This window comes from Saccopteryx leptura, chromosome 3, assembly GCF_036850995.1.
Source record: "Saccopteryx leptura isolate mSacLep1 chromosome 3, mSacLep1_pri_phased_curated, whole genome shotgun sequence".
Taxonomy (NCBI): Eukaryota; Metazoa; Chordata; class Mammalia; order Chiroptera; family Emballonuridae; genus Saccopteryx; species Saccopteryx leptura.
Genome location: NC_089505.1, coordinates 51,495,350 through 51,517,661, shown reverse-complemented (window position 1 = coordinate 51,517,661; position 22,312 = coordinate 51,495,350). Strand labels below are relative to the sequence as shown.

The 22,312-nt window shown below is 48.5% G+C and overlaps 1 protein-coding gene and 1 non-coding gene across 2 annotated transcripts in view; both read left to right on the top strand.

The window, feature by feature from the left end:
• SLC16A10 (solute carrier family 16 member 10) overlaps positions 1-22,312 on the top strand; it is a 149,821-nt gene that overhangs the window by 115,015 nt on the left and 12,494 nt on the right. The window contains exon 4 of the mRNA XM_066373469.1: positions 14,443-14,586. Coding sequence (XP_066229566.1) covers positions 14,443-14,586 — 144 coding nt within the window. The remainder of the gene's footprint in view (positions 1-14,442; positions 14,587-22,312) is intronic.
• On the top strand, positions 12,163-12,238 carry TRNAN-GUU (transfer RNA asparagine (anticodon GUU)). The gene has a single exon. It is a non-coding gene; the product is annotated as a tRNA-Asn (tRNA).

The following is a 22,312-nucleotide window of genomic DNA, read 5'->3' as shown; positions in this document are numbered from 1 at the left end:
GTACTACTTCCGGTGACGCGGGACACACGTGTCACGGCTCCGGAAGCACGTCATATCATTTGTTACGGCTAGCAGTGACAAGTATGGAACCGGACATTGACCATCTCATTAGCTAAAAGCAGGCCCATAGTTCCCATTGAAATACTGGTCAGTTTGTTTATTTAAATTTACTTGTTCTTTATTTTAAATATTGTATTTGTCCCCGTTTTTTTACTTTAAAATAAGATATGTACAGTGTGCATAGGGATTTGTTCATAGTTTTTTTTTATAGTCCAGCCCTCCAACGGTCTGAGGGTCAGTGGACTGGCCCCCTGAGTAAAAAGTTTGGGGACCCCTGCTATAGAGACTAGGTGAGTGCACCTACCTACCTGTTGCCTAATCCTCTTTTGAATTTGTTAATTATCTGAAAAGGAAGGACAGAGGATCAGGGAATCAAAATCATCACAGATAAGGGCAGATGATGACTGCATATCTGAAATCTGTTTATCTTCCAAAGGGCATAGTAACTGCAACAACAGTGGGTGGTAAATACAGTATTGTTGACTTTTCCCCTTCAGTTCTGCCAAGGCAGTTATAGTTCTATTAGTTCCATAGCCTACAGTGTTCTTTTGTGCCTCTGGCCCTGTTTTCCTAGCATCCCTAAAGTACTGCCTTTGTGAACAATTGGTACTTGAGTCAGTCAGCTGTTGCTTCAAGTCTACCATCAGAAATAAAGCTGTCTTTGTTTTAAGTGTCCCATAGTTCCCCTTCTTCTGTAACTACTATTACCTAAAGATATATGCAGACATACCTCGCTTTATTGTGCTTCGTAGTTGCTATGGGTTTTTTTGTTTTTGTTCTTGTTTTTTTACCAACTGAAGGCAGCACTCTCCACCAGCAAAGAAGATTTCTACTTGCTTGCTTTATTGGGATGCTTGCTTTATTGTGGTAATCTGGAACTGAACCTGCAGTACATCAAAGTATGCCTATGGTTTAACGTATATGCACTAAATTTTTTGATCATATTTCTAATGTGATAAATTACATAAACAGTCTAACCTGTGGTGGCACCGTGGATAAAGCATCAGCCTGGAATGCTGAGGTCGCCAGTTTGAAACCCTGGGCTTGCCTAGTCAAGGCACCTATGAGAAGCAACTACTATGAGTTGATATTTCTGGCTCCTTCCCCTGCCTTTCTCTCTTTCTATCCTCTCTCTAAAATGAATAAAATCTTTTAAAAAAATAAATTACACCCTGGCCAGTTGGCTCAGTGGTAGAGCATTGGCCTGGCGTGCAGGAGTCCCGGGTTCGATTCCCGGCCAGTGCACACAGGAGAAGGACCCATCTGCTTCTCCACCCCTCCCCCTCTCCTTCCTCCCTGTTTCTCTCTTCCCCTCCCGCAAACAAGGCTCCATTGGAGCAAAGTTGGCCTGGGCGCTGAGGATGGCTCTGTGGCCTCTGCCTCAGGCACTAGAATGGCTCTGGTTGCAACAGAGCGACACCCCAGATGGGCAGAGCATCGCCCCCTGGTGGGCGTGCCGGGTGGATCCTGGTCGGGCACATGCGGGAGTCTGTCTGACTGCCTCCCCGTTTCCAACTTTAGAAAAATACAAAAAAATAATAATAGGCCCTGGCCGGTTGGCTCAGTGGTAGAGCGTTGGCCTGGCGTGCAGGAGTCCCGGGTTCGATTCTCAGCCAGGGCACACAGGAGAAGTGCCCATCTGCTTCTCCACCCCTCCTTTCCTTCCTCTCTGTCTCTTTCTTCCCCTCCCGCAGCCAAGGCTCCATTGGAGCAAAGTTTGCCCCAGCGCTGGGGATGGCTCTGTGGCCTCTGCCTCAGGCGCTAGAATGGCTCTGGTTGCGGCAGAGCGACGCCCCAAGATGGGCAGAGCATCGCCCCCTGGTGGGCATGCCGGGTGGATCCCGGTCGGGCGCATGCGGGAGTCTGTCTGACTGCCTCCCCATTTCCAACTTTGGAAAAATACAAATAAATAAATAAATAAATAAAATAAAATAAAATAAATTACATAAACATTACATACAAGACATTAAGGGAAATCCACTCATCCCATTAAAAATGTGTGTGGGGGAAGGACAACTGAGGCTAATGACTATCATAGCATGACCGAATAGCACAATCTGAGAGAATAATACTCTAGGGAATTACTGGACATTTTTACCAGTGACCTTGATTTGCAGCTGTGTACCACTACTGGGTTTCAAGGGATTCTGTAAATAAAGTGACTTGGGGTTTCCCTTCTATTAGGCATTTGTAAAGCCAGTAGCCAAGGCCACCATCACAGCTGCCTTGCAGATGCAGGTTCGTGTTAAATTCGGACAGATGGCAATGAAACAACGGAGCCAAGAACTGGTGGGCCATTTGCTTTAATCCTAGCTTGCACCTGGTGGGCAAGTAAAAACATACACTGTGGGCTCCAAAACCCACTCATTCAGTGCTCACAAAGCTACTGACTTATCCGAGTTTCCTAGAATCAAAGGTTTCTAGCTAACTAGCCTTATTCACCTCTGTTCCCCATATCCTCTCTGCACAAACTGGCTTCTTCAGCACTCCTCCATCTTGGCTGCCTCTCCTCTCCTCCATGTGGCCTTTCTCTGCTCTCTTCTCTGATGCTAATCTCAGGAACCGAGAGAGAGAGAGAGAGAGAGAGAGAGAGAGAGAGAGAGATCCTGGTCTGCCCCACTTTATAGTGTAGATTCAAAACCTTTAATCCAATATACAAATAGGGAAGTCTCTGACACAAAGTCACTTATCTGAGGCATAATGGGATTCCTCATGAGAGTGCACCACTCCACATCAAAAAGGATGGAAAAGGCTTAGTCCCAAAACCAAGCCCCAGGCTACAAGGATCCTGCCTGCCCACAGCCCGCCCCCAACACACATTAATATAATCGTGCCCATCCCAAGCAAGAAGGGCAACCAATACCATCACCTGGGCAACGGGCTTCCATGTGGGCAGTGCCATCTTTAATAAAGTGAAAATAATATATTTTATCTGCCCAACAGTATTCTTCTATTGTGAAACTATTTGTTGAGGAGAAGCTTGAGTTTCCGGTGTACTTATATCAGCTTTATTGGAGTTGATTTTATACTATGGCCACCAGTTTAACTTCCTTCATTGTCTTTTTTTTTTTTTTAATATTTTATTTATTGGTTTGAGAGAGAGAGAGAGAGAGAGAGAGAGAGAGAGAAAGGCAGGGGGGGAGGAAGAACAGGAAGCATCAGCTTGCAGTTGCTTCTCATGTGCCTTGACCGGACAAGAATGGGCTCTCGAACTGGTGACCTCAGCATTCCAGATCGATGCCTCATCCCCTGCGCCACCACATGTCAGGTGACTTCCTTCATTGTTGACTTTGAGAGCCAGAGGACTCAGCCTGGATTCTCAGTGAAAGAACACTAACTGATGTCTCCAAATGTTTGGCACTGTGGCTCCCTGTAGGGAAGAAGGGGAGGAGCAGGGAGGTCAGAGCTGAGGCCAGTTTAGTAAGATAATGGCTTTAGCTTCCTTAGGCTGCTGCTCAAAAAGGGATCTGCCTCTAGGCTCCAGTGAGGGGAGAGGACCATTCTCCCATCAGCTGGCTGGTCAAAACATGTCATCCATAAAGAGAGGTTGTCTCATCATTTACTTGAAGTGGAGATGGTTAGGAGGAAGGGAAACTGTACTGTTTTGTGATTGTTTTCCTTGTTGTTGTTTTTTTAATTTAGTTTTTAAATTAAATTTATTGGGGTACCATTTGTTAATATGATTATATAGGTTTCAAGTATACATATCTGTGGTACATGAGCTGTATATTGTATTGTGTGCCTACTACCCAAAGTCAGATTATCTTCTGTCACCAAATATTTGGTACCCTTTTGTGGATCAAGTAAGTTTGCAAATATGATGTATATGTTTGCTCGCTTATAGTTTGCATTGAGTGTGGGGGACAGGCTGTAAGCAGGCAGGGTCCTATAGCCTAAGGCTTAGGTTTTTTGTTTGTTTTTTACAGAGACAGAGAGAGAGACAGAGGGATAGATAGGGACAGATAGATAGGAATGGAGAGAGATGAGCCGCATCAATCATTAGTTTTTTGTTGTGACACCTTAGTTGTTCATTGATTGCTTTCTCATATAGGCCTTGACCATGGGGCTACAGCAAACCAAGTAACCCCTTGCTCAAGCCAGCGACCTTGGGTCCACGCTGGTGAGCTTTTGCTCAAACCAGATGAGCCCGCGCTCAAGCTGGTGACCTCGGGGTCTCAAACCTGGGTCTTCTGCATCCCAGTCCGACACTCTATCCACTGCGCCACCGCCTGGTCAGGCTAAGGCTTAGTTTTCAGACTAAGCCTTTCCCACCCTTTTTTTTTTTTTTTTTTTAATTTTTTTACAGAGACAGAGAGAGAGTCAGAGTGAGGGATAGACAGGGACAGACAGACAGGAACGGAGAGATGAGAAGCATCAATCATTAGTTTTTCGTTGCGCATTGCGACACCTTAGTTGTTCATTGATTGCTTTCTCATATGTGCCTTGACCATGGGCCTTCAGCAGACCGAAGAACCCCTTGCTCGAGCCAGCGACCTTGGATCCAAGCTGGCGAGCTTTTTGCTCAAGCCAAATGAGCCCGCGCTCAAACTGGCAACCTCAGGGTCTCGAACCTGGGTCTTCCGCATCCCAGTCTGATGCTCTATCCACTGCGCCACGGCCTGGTCAGGCTCCCACCCTTTTAATACTAAGATCTTCTCAATACTAAGCTTTTCCCCACACCCTTGACTGTTGCATGATGTGGGGTGGTGCACTCTTATGAGGAATCCCGTTTATGCCTCAGATAAGTGGCTTTGTATCAGAGACTTCCTTATTTGTATACTGGTTTAAAGGATTTAATTTCTACACTATAAAATAAGGGAGACCAGGGGCTCTCTTGCTCGGTTCCTGAAATTAGCATTGCAGAAGGAGAAGCCAGTTTGTGCAGAGAGAAGGAGATGAGGAACAGAGGTGAATAAAGCTGGTAAGGTACAAACCTTTGATTCTAGGAATACTCGGATGAGTCAGTGGCTTTGGGAGCCCTGAATGGAAAGGGAAGTGTTTTCCCACTATGTGTATTTTCTCACCCGCTGGGTGTGAACTAGGATTAAAGGTAATGGCCCACCAGTTCTTAGCTCCATTGTTTCATTATCATCTGTCCGAATCAAATTCAAACCTGCATGGGCCATGCAGCTGTGATGGAGGCCGTGGCTACTGGCTTTACACCCCCTTTACTACCCCCACACACCCTCTTCCCTCAGGTAACCACCAATTGTTGTGTCTGGGAGTTTCAGTTTCATATTCCATATATGAGTGAAATCCTATGGTTCTTAGGTTTTCTGACTTATTTCACTTAGGATAATATTCTCAAGGTCCATCCATTTGTTGCAAATGGCAATATTTCATCCTTTTTTTGGCTGAATAGTATTCCATAGTGCATACATGTACCACATACCACATCTTCTTTATCCAGTCATCTATGAAAGGACACTTGTTTCCATGTCTTAGCCATTGTGAATAATACTATAGTGCAGTGGTCCCCAACCTTTTTTGGGCCACGGACCGGTTTAATGTCAGAAAATATTTTCACGGACCGGCCTTTAGGGTGGGACGGATAAATGTATCATGTGACCGAGACAAGCGTCAAGAGTGAGTCTTAGACAGATGTAATCTGGTCATTTTAAAAAAATAAAACATTGTTCAGACTTAAATATAAATAAAACAGAAATAATGTAAGTTATTTATTCTTTCTCTGTGGACTGGTACCAAATGGCCCATAGACCGGTACTGTTCCGCGGCCCAGGGGTTGGGGACCACTGCTATAGTGAACATAAGGGTATACATATCTTTGTGAATAAATGTTTCAAATTTTGGGGGCAGATAACCTAGAAGAGGGATTGCTGGGTCATATGGTAACTCTATTCTTAATTTTTTGAGGAACCTCCATACTGTTTTCCATAGCGGCTGCATCAGTCTACATTCCCACCTGTCGTGAATAAGGGTTCCCTTTTCTCCACAGCCTCTCCAACACATTACTTGTCTTGTTGATAATACCCATTCTAACAGGAGTGAGAAGGTAGCACATTGTAGTTTTAATTTGCATATCCCTAGTTGCTAGTGAAGTTAAGTATCTTTTTATGTATCTGTTAGTTGTTTGTATATCTGGGATGAAGTGTCCAGGTCTTCTGCCCTTTTTTTTTTTTTTTTTTTTTTTTAGTGTAAGAGGGTGTAGGACAGACAGGAAGGGAGACAGATGAGATGAGAAGGATCAACTCATAGTTGTGGCACCTTAGTTGTTCATTGATTGCTTCTCACATGTGCATTGACCTGGGGATTCCAGCTGTGCCAGTGACCCATTGCTCAAGCCAGTGATCTTGAGCTTCAATCTGGTGACCCCGTGCTCAAGCCAGATGAGCCCATGCTCAAGCTGGCAACCTTGGAGTTTGAGCCTGGGTCCTCAGCATCCCAGGCCAACAGTCTATCAACTGCGCCACCACCTGGTCAGACTTTAATTGGATTATTTGTTGTTTGGTGTTGAGTTGTATGACTTCTGTTTTTGTTTTTGTTTTTTCAGAGACAGAGTGATAGACAGGACAGACAGACAGGAACAAAGAGATGAGAAGCATCAATCATTAGTTTTTCGTTGCACATTGTGACACCTTAGTTGTTCATTGATTGCTTTCTCATATGTGCCTTGACCGCGGGCCTTCAGACTGAGTAACCCCTTGCTCGAGCTAGCGAGCTTGGGTCCAAGTCGGTGAGCTTTTGATCAAACCAGATGAGCCCGCGCTCAAGCTGGCGACCTCAGGGTCTTGAACCTGGGTCCTTCCGCATCCCAGTCGGACTCTCTATCCACTGCTCCACCGCCCGGTCAGGCCGAGTTGTATGACTTTATGTATTTTGTATATTAACTCCTTGTTGGAGCTGTTGTTTGAGAATATCTTCTTTCATTTGGTTGGTTGCCTTTTTGTTTTGTTGTTAGTGTCTTTTGCTGTGCAGAAGCTTTTTAGTTTGATATCATACCATTAAGTTATTTTTGCCTTTACTTCCCTTACCTTTGGGGTCAAATTCATAAAATCTTCTCTAAGACTCAGCTGCATAAGTTTAGTACCTATCTTTTCTTCTTTGTAATTTATTGTTTTGGCTTTTATATTTAGGTCTTTGATCTGTTTATTTTTCCCCCTTTCACCATGGCTGTAGAATGAGCAGACATTTTGAGTTATGATTTCTTATTTATCTTTGGATAACAAAACAATAAAAATGTTTTCACACAATCCAAAAATGGCTTCTGTGGTTAGGGAAAGTTGTTTGTTGCTTGAGTGAGCAGATAGTATTCAAGCTGTCAGTAAGCAAGACTCCAATAATCCCTGATAGGTATGCAACCCTGCACTGAACAGATGTTTAAGAACATAAATAAAAGGTTAATTCGTGCCTTGAAGGCACTTCCACATTCAGATAAAATTGACTTAAAACAGCTGCTGTACCAAATGATGTTTTCTCCGTTGTAGATAGTGGCCTCTAGTATAAGCATTGTATTGGTTTAAACAAGTTAGGTTAAATGTGGAAACATTGGTTCAACATATTCATATCCCTATCTATGCAACTCTTCATTAGCAGTATCAGTTTAGCCTAATATTCATTCTTTCTGCTAAATTTAAGTATATGCCAGTCTTCAGGGGATAAGAGATGGTCAGGGATTTGTAAAATACTTGACAGCAATCATGGGAAGCCCAGGCTGTAAGTTGAACACACCAGATCCCCTAAGTACTGCTACCTCAGATTCTGTTCTCCAATCTACCAGATTCCCTTATTCAGTGACCAAAGAAACTTTTAGTTTTAGTTTGTAGATTTTTGGCTGAGGGTGGGGACAGGGTATTAGAAACTGAAGTTCTTGCTTTATTTAAACAATAACAAAATTCAATGAAAGAATGCCCATTATAGCTGAAGAACTAAGTGTCCCCTCAAGCATAATTTGTATTTATAAAACTTACCTTTTTGGCCCTGGCCGGTTGGCTCAGCGGTAGAGCGTCGGCCTAGCGTGCGGAGGACCCGGGTTCGATTCCCGGCCAGGGCACATAGGAGAAGCGCCCATTTGCTTCTCCACCCCTCCGCCGCACTTTCCTCTCTGTCTCTCTCTTCCCCTCCCGCAGCCAAGGCTCCATTGGAGCAAAGATGGCCCGGGTGCTGGGGATGGCTCTGTGGCCTCTGCCTCAGGCGCTAGAGTGGCTCTGGTCGCAACATGGCGACGCCCAGGATGGGCAGAGCATCGCCCCCTGGTGGGCAGAGCCTCGCCCCATGGTGGGCGTGCCGGGTGGATCCCGGTCGGGCGCATGCGGGAGTCTGTCTGACTGTCTCTCCCTGTTTCCAGCTTCAGAAAAATGAAAAAAAAAAAACTTACCTTTTTTCAAAAGACTCAAAACATTTCACCTATTATCCCTTTTAAAGATTATAGAGTAGGGGGGAAAATAAATAATTAATAAAAAATAATAGCAATTTGATAGGCAGGTACTATTTGTTTCATGAAAAATGACTGGAAAATTCAGGGTTTTGTTTTTTTTTTTGAATAGTAAAGAATGTCTCTTAAAAAGTTATAATAGCCTGACCAGGTGGTGGCGCAGTGGATAGAGCGTCAGACTGGGATGCGGAAGGACCTAGGTTCGAGACCTCGAGGTCGCCAGCTTGAGCGCGGGCTCATCTGGTTTGAGCAAAACTCACCAGCTTGGACTCAAGGTCGCTGGCTCCAGCAAGAGGTTACTTGGTCTGCTGAAGGCCCGCGGTCAAGGCACATATGAGAAAGCAATCAATGAACAACTAAGGTGTCGCAATGCGCAATGAGAAACTAATGAATGATGCTTCTCATCTCTTTGTTCCTGTCTGTCTATTCCTGTCTATCCCTCTCACCATAATAGATCCATTGGATGCTTCCTGAAGTAGATTATATAGTAGAGTCTGGATTCAAATTCCAAAGAAAGCCAATGAATACACTTAATTATATTCCACCTACGCTAAGACAGAGAGAGGGACGATAGGGACAGGCAGGAAGGGAAGAAGATGAGAAGTATCAATTCTTCATTGCGGCACCTTAGTTGTTCATTGATTGCTTTCTCATATGTGCCTTGATGGGGTGGCTACAGCAGAGCGAGTGACCCCTTGCTCAAGCCAGCGACCTTGGGCTCAAACTGGTGAGCCTGCACTCAAGCTGGATAAGACCACACTCAAGCCAGTGACTTTGGGATTTCAAACCTGCGTCCTTTGCGTCCCAGTCCAATGCTCTATCCACTGCGCTACCACCTGGTCAGGCTATTCCACCTGCTTTAGATGAGGTTATTCATTTTCTTCAGAGTTGAGATGGAATCATCTCTTTCTACTTTGTCTAATCTCACAATGCGAAGTGATAAGGATCTGGAGGAATAAGCCAGTTTGTCATCCTTTATTGACAACTGTCTTAACTTTGCAGGCACAGGTGGATTTTTAGACCAATAATGTTCAATAGAAATATAATTCAAGCCACATATGGAATTTAAAACTTTTTAGTATTTATATTTTAAAAAGTAAAAAAAAATAAAATAAAATTAGTTTCATAATATATTTTATTTAACCAATATAGCCAAAATACTATTTCAACATGGAATCACTATTTTAAAATTATTATTGAGATATTTTACATGCCTTTTTCTCATTAAATTTTCTATGTTTGCACCTGACCAGGCAGTGGTACAGTGGATAGAGCATAGGACTGGGATGTGGAGGACCCAGGTTCAAGACCCCGAGGTCGCCAGCTTGAGCGCAGGCTCATCTGGTTTGAGTAAAGCTCACCAGCTTGGACCCAAGGTTGCTGGCTTGAGCAAGGGGTTACTCAGTCTGCTGTAGCCCCACGGTCAAGGCACATATGAGAAAGCAATCAATGAACAACTAAAGTGCCACAATGTAAAAATTGATGCTCTCATCTCTCTCCATTCCTGTCTGTCTGTCCTTATCTATCCCTCTCTCTGACTCTCTGTCAAAAAAAAATTTTTTTTGTATTTTTCCAAAGCTGGAAACGAGGAGGCAGTCAGACAGACTCCCTCATGCTCCCGACCGGGATCCACTGGCATGCCCACCAGGGGGCGATGCTCTGCCCATCTGGGGTGTCGCTCTGTTGCAACCAGAGCCATTCTAGCGCCTAAGGCAGAGGCCACGGAGCCATCGTCAGCGCCCGGGCCAACCTTCCTCCAGTGGAGCCCCGGCTGTGGGAGGGGAAGAGAGAGACAGGGAGGAAGGAGAGGGGGAGGGGTGGAGAAGCAGATGGGCGCCTCTCCTGTGTGCCCTGGCCAGGAATCGAACCTGGGACTCCTGCACGCCAGGCCAACGTTCTACCACTCAGCCAACCGGCCAGGACCGACAAGCCACATTTTAAGTGCTCACTAACCTAGGCTGTGTTGGACAACAGTGTTAACATGGTGAATACAAAGAGGCAGTGGAACGTGAGGCTGCAGTTGCAAAGCAGGAAAGTTTCATCTGTCAAACCAAGAGTTTCAACTTTACCCTGAAGGCTATGGGAGCCATAAAAGGCAGAAAAGTGTTATTTTTAATATTGAACTTTAATATTGAATCTGGAGGTTTTAGAGAATATAGGTTAGAGATTTAGGAGTGGGGGCCCAAGCAAGAAGCATGGTTAGAAGGCTGTCGTGGTCGTCCAGGTGAGGAGTGATAAAAACCTGAACTAAACACTGGGGGACGTGGACCACAGCAAGTGTGTCTGACAGAGATTTAGGAGGTAAAATCATCAGATTTTGGTGGTGAAGAGAGGATTTGGATATGAAGAGAGGAAGGAGTAATCTAGGATGGTTATCAGGTTTGACGTGGAAGAGTTTACGCAAGAGTATGTGTCGAGTTAGAAGCTGTAAAGACTGGGTAGGAGCTCATACTTAAGGTGCCAGTTAAAACTAGGCAGTAACAGGAGGGGCTGTGAGGCTGAGGTAATCACGGGCAGCTTTATAGAAAAAGGGATTTAAACAGAGTCTTGACTGGATAGAATTTAGAAAGTTAAAGAAGATAGAAGAGGCAGCAGAAATGTAGAGAAGTGAAAATGTTTCAGACACTGAATATACCCATCCTGCTGGGCTAGATGGGATTAGGGCTGAGATCCAAGCTGGCCCAATGCAGTTGGCAGACATGTTTTGTTTGGCTTGCATGGGAGGGGTTGGACCGGGCAGTGTTCTAAATTTAACTTAGGTGCCAACATGTCTGCACAAAAATCCAGATTTCTGAGTTCTTTTTAAAATAAAAGGGGACTGGGAGGTAGATTGGCAACCCTGGGGGTTCTGTGTGGTAATAATCAACTGAACTGTATGAGCCCCTCTCCAGCAGTTTGTTTTACTCTTTTATGCTCTTTGTCTGAGTCCTGTAGACATTTGAGTATTCTACTTCTGAGTCAAGGATAAGTAGTTATGCTTTTTTTTTTTTTTTAAAGATTGTATTTATTGATTTTGCAGAGAGAGGAGAGGGGGAGGGGAGAGAGAACAAAATGTATCCACTTATAGTTGCCTCACTTTAGTTCATTAATTACTTGTCATATGTGCCTTGACTGGGTAAACCCAGGGTTTTGAACCAGCAACCTCAGCGTTTCAGGTCATCTCTCTATCCACTGTGCCATCACAGGCTGGCAGGATCAGTAGGTATTAAAGATACAAAGATAGATTGGTGACAGACTAAGGAGAGCTTTTAATGTCAAACTAAGGAGCTTTTAATGTCAAACTTTTTTTTTTTTTTTTGTATTTTTCTGAAGCTGGAAACGGGGAGAGACAGTCAGACAGACTCCCGCATGCGCCAGACTCCCGCATGTGCCCGACCGGGATCCACCTGGCACGATGCTCTGCCCCTCGGGGCGTCGCTCTGCCGTGACCAGAGCCACTCTAGTGCCTGGGGCAGAGGCCAAGGAGCCATCCCCAGCGCCCGGGCCATCTTTGCTCCAATGGAGCCTCGGCTGCGGGAGGGGAAGAGAGAGACAGAGAGGAAGGAGGGGGGGTGGAGAAGCAAATGAGCGCTTCTCCTATGTGCCCTGGCCGGGAATCGAACCCAGGTCCCCCGCACGCCAGGCCGACGCTCTACCACTGAGCCAACCGGCCAGAGCAATGTCAAACTTTTAATGTAGGCAGTGGACAACTGATAAATAAGGCATTGATGGCCCTGGCCGGTTGGCTCAGTGGTAGAGCGTCGGCCTGTTGTGCAGGAGTCCCAGGTTTGATTCCCGGCCAGGGCACACAGGAGAAGCACCCATCTGCTTTTCCACCCCTCCCCCTCTCCTTCCTCTCTGTCTCTCTCTTCCCCTCCCGCAGCCGAGGCTCCATTGGAACAAAGTTTGCCCGGGCGCTGAGGATGGCTCTGTGGCCTCTGCCCCAGGTGCAAAAATGGCTCTGGTTGCGACAGAGCAACGCCCCAGATGGGCAGAGCATCGCCCCCTGGTGGGCATACTGGGTGGATCCCAGTCGGGCACATGCGGGAGTCTGTCTGACTGCCTCCTCGTTTCCAACTTTGGAAAAATACACACACACAAAAAAAGGGATTGATGAGATTAAAGCCATAGTTAGGAGGATGATTTTGGACCAGTATGAAAACAGAAGAACAGTGCCCAGTTTTGAAAGAGAAAAGACAAATGTGATGGTGTTGGCATAACCATGGGGGCTCAAAAATGCTAAATGGAAGTCCTTTAAGGAGATCATCCATAAAGGCTACTAGTACCACTTGGGAACCAGTGGGACCTTTTAACTTGCTGGGAAATCTGCTTTTCAGGCTTCCAGAATTCAGGCCAGTGTTTGGTGGAGGGTGGAGGGGGACAGTGAGTCTGAGTGAAATAGCTGTTTGTATTTGTCTTAACATCTCAGTAGGAGTGCAGACATGCCTTTTCTCCTTGTCGTGAGCAAGATCGATGGATCACTAAGAAAATGGAAGTGCGCCCTGGCCGGTTGGCTCAGTGGTAGAGCGTCGGCCTGGTGTGCGTGGGACCCGGGTTCGATTCCCGTCCAGGGCACATAGGAGAAGTGCCCATTTGCTTCTCCACCCCCCCCCTTCCTCTCTGTCTCTCCCTTTCCCTCCCGCAGCCAAGGCTCCATTGGAGCAAGGATGGCCCGGGCGCTGGGGATGGCTCCTTGGCCTCTGCCCCAGGCGCTAGAGTGGCTCTGGTCACGGCAGAGTGACGCCCCGGAGGGGCAGAGCATCACCCCCTGGTGGGCGTGCCGGGTGGATCCCGGTCGGGCACATGCGGGAGTCTGTCTGACTGTCTCTCTCCGTTTCCAGCTTCCGAAAAAAAAAAGAAAAGAAAATGGAAGTGCCCTGGCCGGTTGGCTCAGTGGTAGAGCGTCGGCCTGGCGTGCAGGAGTCCCAGGTTCGATTCCCGGCCAGGGCACACAGCAGAAGCGCCCATCTGCTTCTTCACCCCTCCCTCTCTCCTTCCTCTCTGTCTCTCTCTTCCCTCCCACAGCCAAGGCTCCTTTGGAGCAAAGTTTGCCCGGGCGCTGAGGATGGCTCTGCCTCAGGCGCTAGAATGGCTCTAGCATTCTAGCAACAGAGCGACGCCCCAGATGGGCAGAGTATCGCCCCCTGGTGGGCATGCCGGGTGGATCCCGGTCGGGAGCATGCGGGAGTCTGTCTGACTGCCTCCTTGTTTCCAACTTCAGAAAAATACAAAAAAAAAGGAAGTGCTGAGAAAGGTGTGGCGAACTGAAACTTAGGGCTGTGGGAGCAAAGCTTACATTCAACATGAGTGCTGAGCTGCATGTTGTGTCATCTGACATAACACCTGCCTGGTCACACAGCCTCCTGAAACATTGTCAGGCTATTGGTTTACAGCAGGGGTCCCCAAACTACTGCCCGCGGGCCACATGCGGCCCCCTGAGGCCATTTATCCGGCCCCCGCCGCACTTCTGGAAGGGTACCTCTTTCATTGGTGGTCAGTGAGAGGAGCCTAGTTCCCATTGAAATATTGGTCAGTTTGTTGATTTAAATTTACTTGTTCTTTATTTTAAATATTGTATTTGTTTCCGTTTTGTTTTTTTACTTTAAAATAAGATATGTGCAGTGTGCATAGGGATTTGTTCATAGTTTTTTTTATAGTCCGGCCCTCCAACGGTCTGAGAGACAGTGAACTGGCCCCCTGTGTAAAAAGTTTGGGGACCCCTGGTTTACAGTCACTGTTCTAAGTAGACTGTAAATTAAAGGAAAAGTCCCTTCAAAATAATTAGGCTAAAATTAATATCATTATTAACTTTGTTTCAGGTACTTTTCTAAGTTTTTTTTATACAGATATTTAATCATCACAGCTCTCTTTTGAAGTACTATTGCTATCTCCATTTACCAATAAGGAAACTGAGGCCCTAGAGGTTAAGAACTTACCCAGGGTACAGTGACTCAAAGCTTGCCAAGTTTTCCCATCACATTGAGTGTGGCTTCCTTCACTTTGGTCTTCAGGTGAAATATGTGAATGAGAGGTTTCAAGATAAAAGCAACGAAGAGGTGGTTCTCACGTGCATTGGCATCACTTCGGGAGTTGGACGGCTGCTTTTTGGCCGGATCGCAGACTATGTGCCTGGTGTGAAGAAGGTTTATCTACAGGTACTTTCTTTAGTCCTTTCCCCCAACAAAATTATTCTATCACCTGAATCCATGACTCATTGTTTGTATTTATTTGCTTAAATTCTTCTGTAAAAATGAGGAATATATTCTAGAACCTTACTTCTACAAGCAGGTTTTCAAGGGCAAAATAAGTTATAAGTTTTGGGTTTTCAACATGAAAAATTGGTGATCAGACAACAATCTTCTTTGTTTTGTCATGGAACTGCACCAAACCAAAATACTTTTTTGCCCTTTAATTCGCTAAGAAGAGTATTCTTGGCATAGTTCTTGTAATCAGGCGCCTTTTGCAATATCTTGTGAAATTCAGGGGTGTGTATGTTTGTCTTTTTAGCTTCTTTATTGCAAATTGCCTTCTGGGTATTGTACAGTACACCCAAAACAAATGCTAATTCTAAAATTATAAGAACCTCATCCAACAAGTATTTAAGTGACTTCTGCATGCCAGACACGGTGTTAAATGCTACAGATGGAACATGGTGTGTGCCCTCAATTAGTAGCTAATGGTCTCATGGGGACACAGATAACAGTGTTACAGCACAGTGGAATAATGGGCATGTTAGATTGGTGCCATAGCAACATCGGCTCCAAGCATCCGAATCTCTAGTGAGGGGCCTCCTAGGCTGGCAGAGTATTAAGAGGTGAGTAGTAGATGGATAGAGAAAATAGAAAATGGTGTTCCAAGCAGAGGAAACCATATGGGCAAAGAGGTGTAGATGTGGTGGAGTATATTTTGTCTGGAAAACTGAATGTTTGAATGGAAGAAAGAATAGTAGATTGATTGGCTGGGGAGGTGGGGCGGGAATAAGCAGGAGCCAGGTTGGAAAGGTCCTTTATGAGCACAAAAGAGGATAAACTCTATCCTGAAATTTACCAGGAGCCATTAAAGGATTTTAAACAAGAGGATGACATGACATGGGATGTATTTTATAAAATTTAATCCAATAACTATGAAGGGTGGAATGAAGTGGAGGAGGAGTAAGAGTTGAGGTCACCAGAGGCCACATATTGAATGGTTTCACTTCTATGAAGTTTACAGAACAGGCAGCTCCATAGAGACTGAAGTCGGTTAGTGGTTGCCAGAGGCTGGGGGAGGAGTGAATGGAGAGTAAGTGCTCCTGGCTGTGGGGTTTGGGTTTCTTTAGGGGGTGATTTAAATACTCTAAAATTAGACACTATTGATGGTTATACAACCTTGTTAATGAACTAAAAGTCATTGAACTGTGTACTTTAAATGGATGAATTTTACGATATATATACTTATATTTTAGTAAGGCTGTTATTTAAAAGAAGAGTGGAGGCAGGGGGACTAGTTGCAGACTACTACAGTACTCTTGGCAGAGATACCAGAATCAAACAGTAAAATAATGATACAGGGAATGAGAGGTCGATGGAGCCACCTAAGCTGAGTCTGAGATTTGTGGCTCAGAGAACAGAGTGGATAGTTTTGCTGTTTTATCAAGATCAGTAATTCAGTAAATTGGAGTAAGATGATGACTTCACTTTTGCCATGTTAAGTTAGTGGTACTTGTAGGACAGCCAGGTTGAATTTGGAGCTCCTGAGAGAGTCTAGATAAGAGACCTTTGGGACTTTGGCATTCATGGGCCGCATGGGGTGAATGGAAGACCAGAGGTATGCAACAGACCCACAGGGAGTGGTAGGGCACAGAGTGTTGCCAGGGCCAGCAGTGGTTAGCAGAGCCGCCAGTAACTAAAGAGAGGGCAGGCGTGTTAAAGACAAAAAGGTTTTCATTGGATTTAGCAGTAGAAGTGCCAGTGGAGTGGCAGGTGCAAAAGACTGATCATGACCAGTTGAGTCAGTGCAAATGTAGACAACTTTGCCCAAAAGCCTGGCTGTGGAAGGAAGGTAAAGGAGAGCCAAAAGGGGGTTGGGGGGCTGGGGGTTGAGCATGTGTGTTCACTATGAAGAGGAGATGCAATATTTGAGCAGGGCCTTGAAGGGCACAGGAGAATGATTGGGAAAAGCAGATAAAGTAACTTACTGTGTATGGATGTGAAAGTTGGATGTGAAGAAGGCTGATAGGAAAAAATTGATTCATTGAAATAAGATGTTGGGGGAGAGCTCTACGGATACCCTGGACTGCCAGAAAGACAAACAGGTGGGTCCTAGAGCGAATGAAGCCTGAAACATCACTGGCAGCAAAAATGACAAAACTGAAGCTGTCCTACTTTGGGCACATCATGAGAATGCAGGGTTCTTTGGAAAAGACAATAATGCCGAGAAAAATAGAAGGCAGCAGGATGAGAAGAAGACCATATATTAGATGGACTGAGTGTATAAGACGCCATGGATATGAGTGTACAGGAGCTGAGCAGGGCTGTTAAGGACAGAACAGGTGGACACCATTCATTCATAGGGTCACCAGGCGCCAGCCCACTCAGTAGAATGCAACACACACAAAATTGATTTAAAGTAATAACAAACACTACATAGTGAGCACTTCCACATGTGTTATCTCCTTTACCCCTTGCCTGGCCCCTTGGGGAAGGTGCTGTTGCCTTTTCCACTTACAGATGTGAACACTGAGGGACAGAGAGGCTGTCTTGCTGCGGGTTCTGTGTGAGCATCAGTTCAGGCAGAGAGCCACAGGAAGGAGTCTGGTGATACAGCTAGGAGGAAGTGGGGGAGAATGCACCTTTTTAAAGCATTTACTGTACTCTGATCATTCTCCCTTCTTTTACTATCTAATTGTGGATATCCTTGTCAAGCATTTGACTGAACCTTTGGTCTTCTCAAGTGTCAAGGGAGCCCTCTAACGGATATTTATTACATTACAAACTTTCAGCTTCTTTTTCATTCATTCAAAAAACTCTGGACATAGCCTACATGGAGAACTCACACCCACAGCGTGAAACAGTGCTCCTGCAGCCTCGCGGAAGGAAGTCGCACCACCTACAGCGTCCCCAGTCTGGCATATTTTTGTTTTGAGGAGCAAAAGCCATGGGGAAGGTGGCATAAGGACGATAAAGGAACCATATTATTTCATTTCATTTTATTTTCTCTTTCTTTCTCCCTTTTTATTAAGTGAGAGGCAGGAGACAGGCAAAGACAGACTCCTGCATGCTCCCCAACTGGGACCCACCCAGCAAGCCCCCTACAAGGCTATGCTCTGCCTATCTGCAGCTGCCGCTCCATTGCTATCTGGGACAACTGAGCTATTTCAGCACCTGAGGCAGAGGCCATGGAGCCATCCTCAGTGCTGGGGCCAAATTGCTCGAACCATTTGAGCCGTGGCTGCAGGAGGGAAGGAGGGTGGTGGGGAGAAGCAGATGGTTGCTTCTCCTGTGTGCCCTGACCGGAATCAAACCGGGGACATCCACACACCAGCCCGATGCTCTACCACTGAGCCAACTGGCCAGGGTCTTCATTTCAATGAATGAATGAGAGAGAGAGAAAGAAAAGAACGAGAGGAAGGAAGGAAGGAAGGAAGGAAGGAAGGAAGGAAGGAAGGAAGGAAGGAAGGAAGGAGAAAGAAGAAAGAGAGAAAGAAAGAGAAAGGAAGGAAGGAAGGAAGGAAGGAAGGAAGGAAGGAAGGAAGGAAGGAAGGAAGAAAAAGAAAAAGAAAGAAAGAAAGAAAGAAAGAAAGAAAGAAAGAAAGAAAGAAAGAAAGAAAGAAAAAGAAAGAAAGAAAAGAAAAGAAAAAAAGAAAAGCAAAGAAAAGAAAAGAAAGAAAAGAAAAGAAAAGAAAAGAAAAGAAAAGAAAAGAAAAGAAAAGAAAAGAAAAAAAGAAAAGAAAAGAAAGAAAAAGAAAATCTAAGTGTTTACTGCACTCCGAGCACCAGCCTGGACCCGGTGGAGTGATATAAATAAGACACATGGTCCCTGAGTTCCTGGGGCAGGAAGAGGCAGGGAAAGCTAGGCGTGTATGGGAAGACAGGCGGACGGAGAACGGGAAGGTAAAAGGCTGGAGAGCCGGAGGCTGCTAGATTCTACAGGGTCTTGGAACCAGGATGGAGAGATTTTACTTTAAGTGTAGTGGGTGTTTGTTGGAAAATAATGTGGCCTGGTTTTACATTTAAACATCACTGTGGTTACCCTGTGTGTGTCTAACGGATACTAAGAGGAAGCCATGTGAGGAGGGGAGGAGGACCACGTGGGAAATCAGTGGAAGCGCTGGTGAGAGCAGATGCAGGTCCGCTCAGCGCGGCGGCCGGGTGAGAGCGGATGCAGGACTGCTCAGCGCGGCGGCCGGGTAAGAGCGGATGGACAAGCGCTCAGCGCAGCGGCTGGGTGAGAGCGGATGGACGAGCGCTCAGCGCAGGGGCCCGGTGAGAGCGGATGGACGAGCGCTCAGCGCAGCGGCCGGGTGAGAGCGGATGGACGAGCGCTCAGCGCAGCGGCCGGGTGAGAGGGGATGGACGAGCGCTCAGCGCAGGGGCCCAGTGAGAGCGGATGCAGGACCGCTCAGCGCAGGGGCCCAGTGAGAGCGGATGCAGGACCGCTCAGCGCAGGGGCCCGGTGAGAGCGGATGCAGGACCGCTCAGCGCAGGGGCCCGGTGAGAGCGGATGCAGGACCGCTCAGCGCAGGGGCCGGGTGAGAGCGGATGCAGGACCGCTTAGCGCAGCGGCCGGGTGAGAGCGGATGCAGGTCCGCTCAGCGCAGGGGCCTGGTGAGAGCGGATGGACGAGCGCTCAGCGCAGGGGCCAGGTGAGAGCGGATGGACGAGCGCTCAGTGCAGGGGCCAGGTGAGAGCGGATGCAGGTCCGCTCAGCGCAGGGGCCCGGTGAGAACGGATGGACGAGCGCTCAGCGCAGCGGCCGGGTGAGAGCGGATGCAGGACCGCTCAGCGCAGGGGCCGGGTGAGAGCGGATGGACTAGCGCTCAGCGCAGGGGCCCGATGAGAGCGGATGGATGAGCGCTCAGCGCAGCGGCCGGGTGAGAGCGGATGGACGAGCGCTCATTGCAGGGGCCCAGTGAGAGCGGATGCAGGACCGCTCAGCGCAGGGGCCGGGTGAGAGCGGATGCAGAACTGCTCAGCGCAGCGGCCGGGTGAGAGCGGATGCAGGACCGCTCAGCGCAGGGGCCGGTGAGAGCGGATGCAGGTCCGCTCAGCGCAGCGGCCGAGTGAGAGAGGATGGACGAGCGCTCAGCGCAGGGGCCGGTGAGAGCGGATGCAGGTCCGCTCAGCGCAGCGGCCGGGTGAGAGAGGATGGACGAGCGCTCAGCGCAGCGGCCGGGTGAGAGCGGATGGACGAGCGCTCAGCGCAGCGGCCGGGTGAGAGCGGATGCAGGTCCGCTCAGCGCAGGGGCCGGGTGAGAGCGGATGGACGGGCGCTCAGCGCAGGGGCCGGTGAGAGCGGATGCAGGTCCGCTCAGCACAGCGGCCGGGTTAGAGCGGATGGACGAGCGCTCAGCGCAGGGGCCCTGTGAGAGCGGATGGACGAGCGCTCAGCGCAGCGGCCGGGTGAGAGCGGATGCAGGACCGTTCAGCGCAGGGGCCGGGTGAGAGCGGATGGACGAGCGCTCAGCGCAGCGGCCGGGTGAGAGCGGATGCAGGACCGTTCAGCGCAGGGGCCGGGTGAGAGCGGATGGACGAGCGCTCAGCGCAGCGGCCGGGTGAGAGCGGATGCAGGACCGCTCAGCGCAGGGGCCCGCTGAGAGCGGATGGACGAGCGCTCAGCGCAGCAGCCGGGTTAGAGCGGATGCAGGTCCGCTCAGCACAGGGGCCGGATGAGAGCGGATGCAGGTTCAGCGCAGGGGCCCGGTGAGAGCGGATGGACGAGCGCTCAGCGCAGGGGCCCAGTGAGAGCGGATGCAGGACCGCTCAGCGCAGGGGCCCAGTGAGAGCGGATGCAGGTCCGCTCAGCGCAGGGGCCGGGTGAGAGCGGATGGACGGGCGCTCAGCGCAGGGGCCCAGTGAGAGCGGATGCAGGACCGCTCAGCGCAGGGGCCGGGTGAGAGCGGATGGACGAGCGCTCAGCGCAGCGGCCGGGTGAGAGCGGATGCAGGTCCGCTCAGCGCAGGGGCCCAGTGAGAGCGGATGCAGGACCGCTCAGCGCAGGGGCCCGGTGAGAGCGGATGGACTAGCGCTCAGCGCAGCGGCCGGGTTAGAGCGGATGCAGGTCCGCTCAGCGCAGGGGCCCGATGAGAGCGGATGCAGGTCCGCTCAGCGCAGGGGCCCGGTGAGAGCGGATGGACGAGCGCTCAGCGCAGGGGCCGGGTGAGAGCGGATGCAGGACCGCTCAGCGCAGGGGCCGGGTGAGAGCGGATGCAGGACCGCTCAGCGCGGCGGCCGGGTGAGAGCGGATGGACGAGCGCTCAGCGCAGGGGCCGGTGAGAGCGGATGCAGGACCGGGTGAGAGCAGATGGACCCGGTAAGAGCGGATGGACGAGCGCTCAGCGCAGGGGCCGGGTGAGAGCGGATGGACGAGCGCTCAGCGCAGGGGCCGGGTGAGAGCGGATGGACGAGCGCTCAGCGCAGGGGCCGGGTGAGAGCGGATGGACGAGCGCTCAGCGCAGCGGCCGGGTGAGAGCGGATGGACGAGCGCTCAGCGCAGCGGCCGGGTGAGAGCGGATGGACGAGCGCTCAGCGCAGCGGCCGGGTGAGAGCGGATGGACGAGCGCTCAGCGCAGCGGCCGGGTGAGAGCGGATGGACGAGCGCTCAGCGCAGGGGCCGGATGAGAGCGGATGCAGGTTCACCAAGGTGCCACAGTGGAGGAAGTCATGGTGTATTTTACACCTCAACGTTTCACTCCAACTTTTAAAAAATTTCTTACTACAGGTAGGGTAGTCAGGTCGTTTACAACATTTTGGGGGCACATTTTAATACTTATTACATGTAACTTACAAAGGAAAATATAGGCTTTACTAATCTCTCCCTTGTTTGGTCAGTAGTAACACAGCAGTTAGTTAGAAGTCAGTCATTTAGTTTTGGATTGGATGTTAGTCACACTACTTTTAGGTCCCGTTTTAGGTCTTATGTGGTTGGTTTTTAATTTTTTTTTCTTCCATCCAGATGGATGGGGTACAGTCACAGGTGAGATGACTGCATTTCAGAGACGCCTGCAGAGTGTCCCGTGGCCGCTGGGGGCCGCTGAGGGGCCGTCCTGTGAACGCAAGGGCACAGGAGCCAGCCCGCACAGGCCCACCAGCGGTTACTGGGCTGCCCTGCACAGCGCTCCCCTGCTGTCTCTTCCTGGCTTCCCTGCCCCAGCTCCTAACATTCAATGTGGGTTTTTATTCTTAGCTTTCTTCTTAGCTGCAATCAATAACTGCTCTGCCTATTTCCATATTCCTCACTTCCTGTCCTCTTTTCCTCCCTTGTCTGCCTTTGGGCCTAGCCTTTCAGAATTGGAATGCTCCTGCTGCTTACCTCTCTCTCCTTCCTCTGTTGGTGTTTTCTCAGACCTACCCGCTTTCTGCTTTCATTGTTACATCTTAACCTCCTGGGGCTATGAGAATTCTCTCCCATCCTGTCCCTTGAAGCCACTCCTGAGTAGCAGCTGGGCACAGAACACACTTTATACAACCTCCTACACAGTCTGATTTCTGGTCAGAGTCATCCCGGGTTTGTGAGGCTGCAGAGCAGAAAAGCAAAGGCTCTGGAGTGGACAGTATCACCAGTCTCACCACCTGTTTGTCTCCAGAACAGGCTGTGGTGAGCATTCATGGTGACATCTTATATAAAGTGCTGGGCTAGGGTGGAGGGTAAAGGAATCTTTGCTTTTATTATTGCTTTAATATT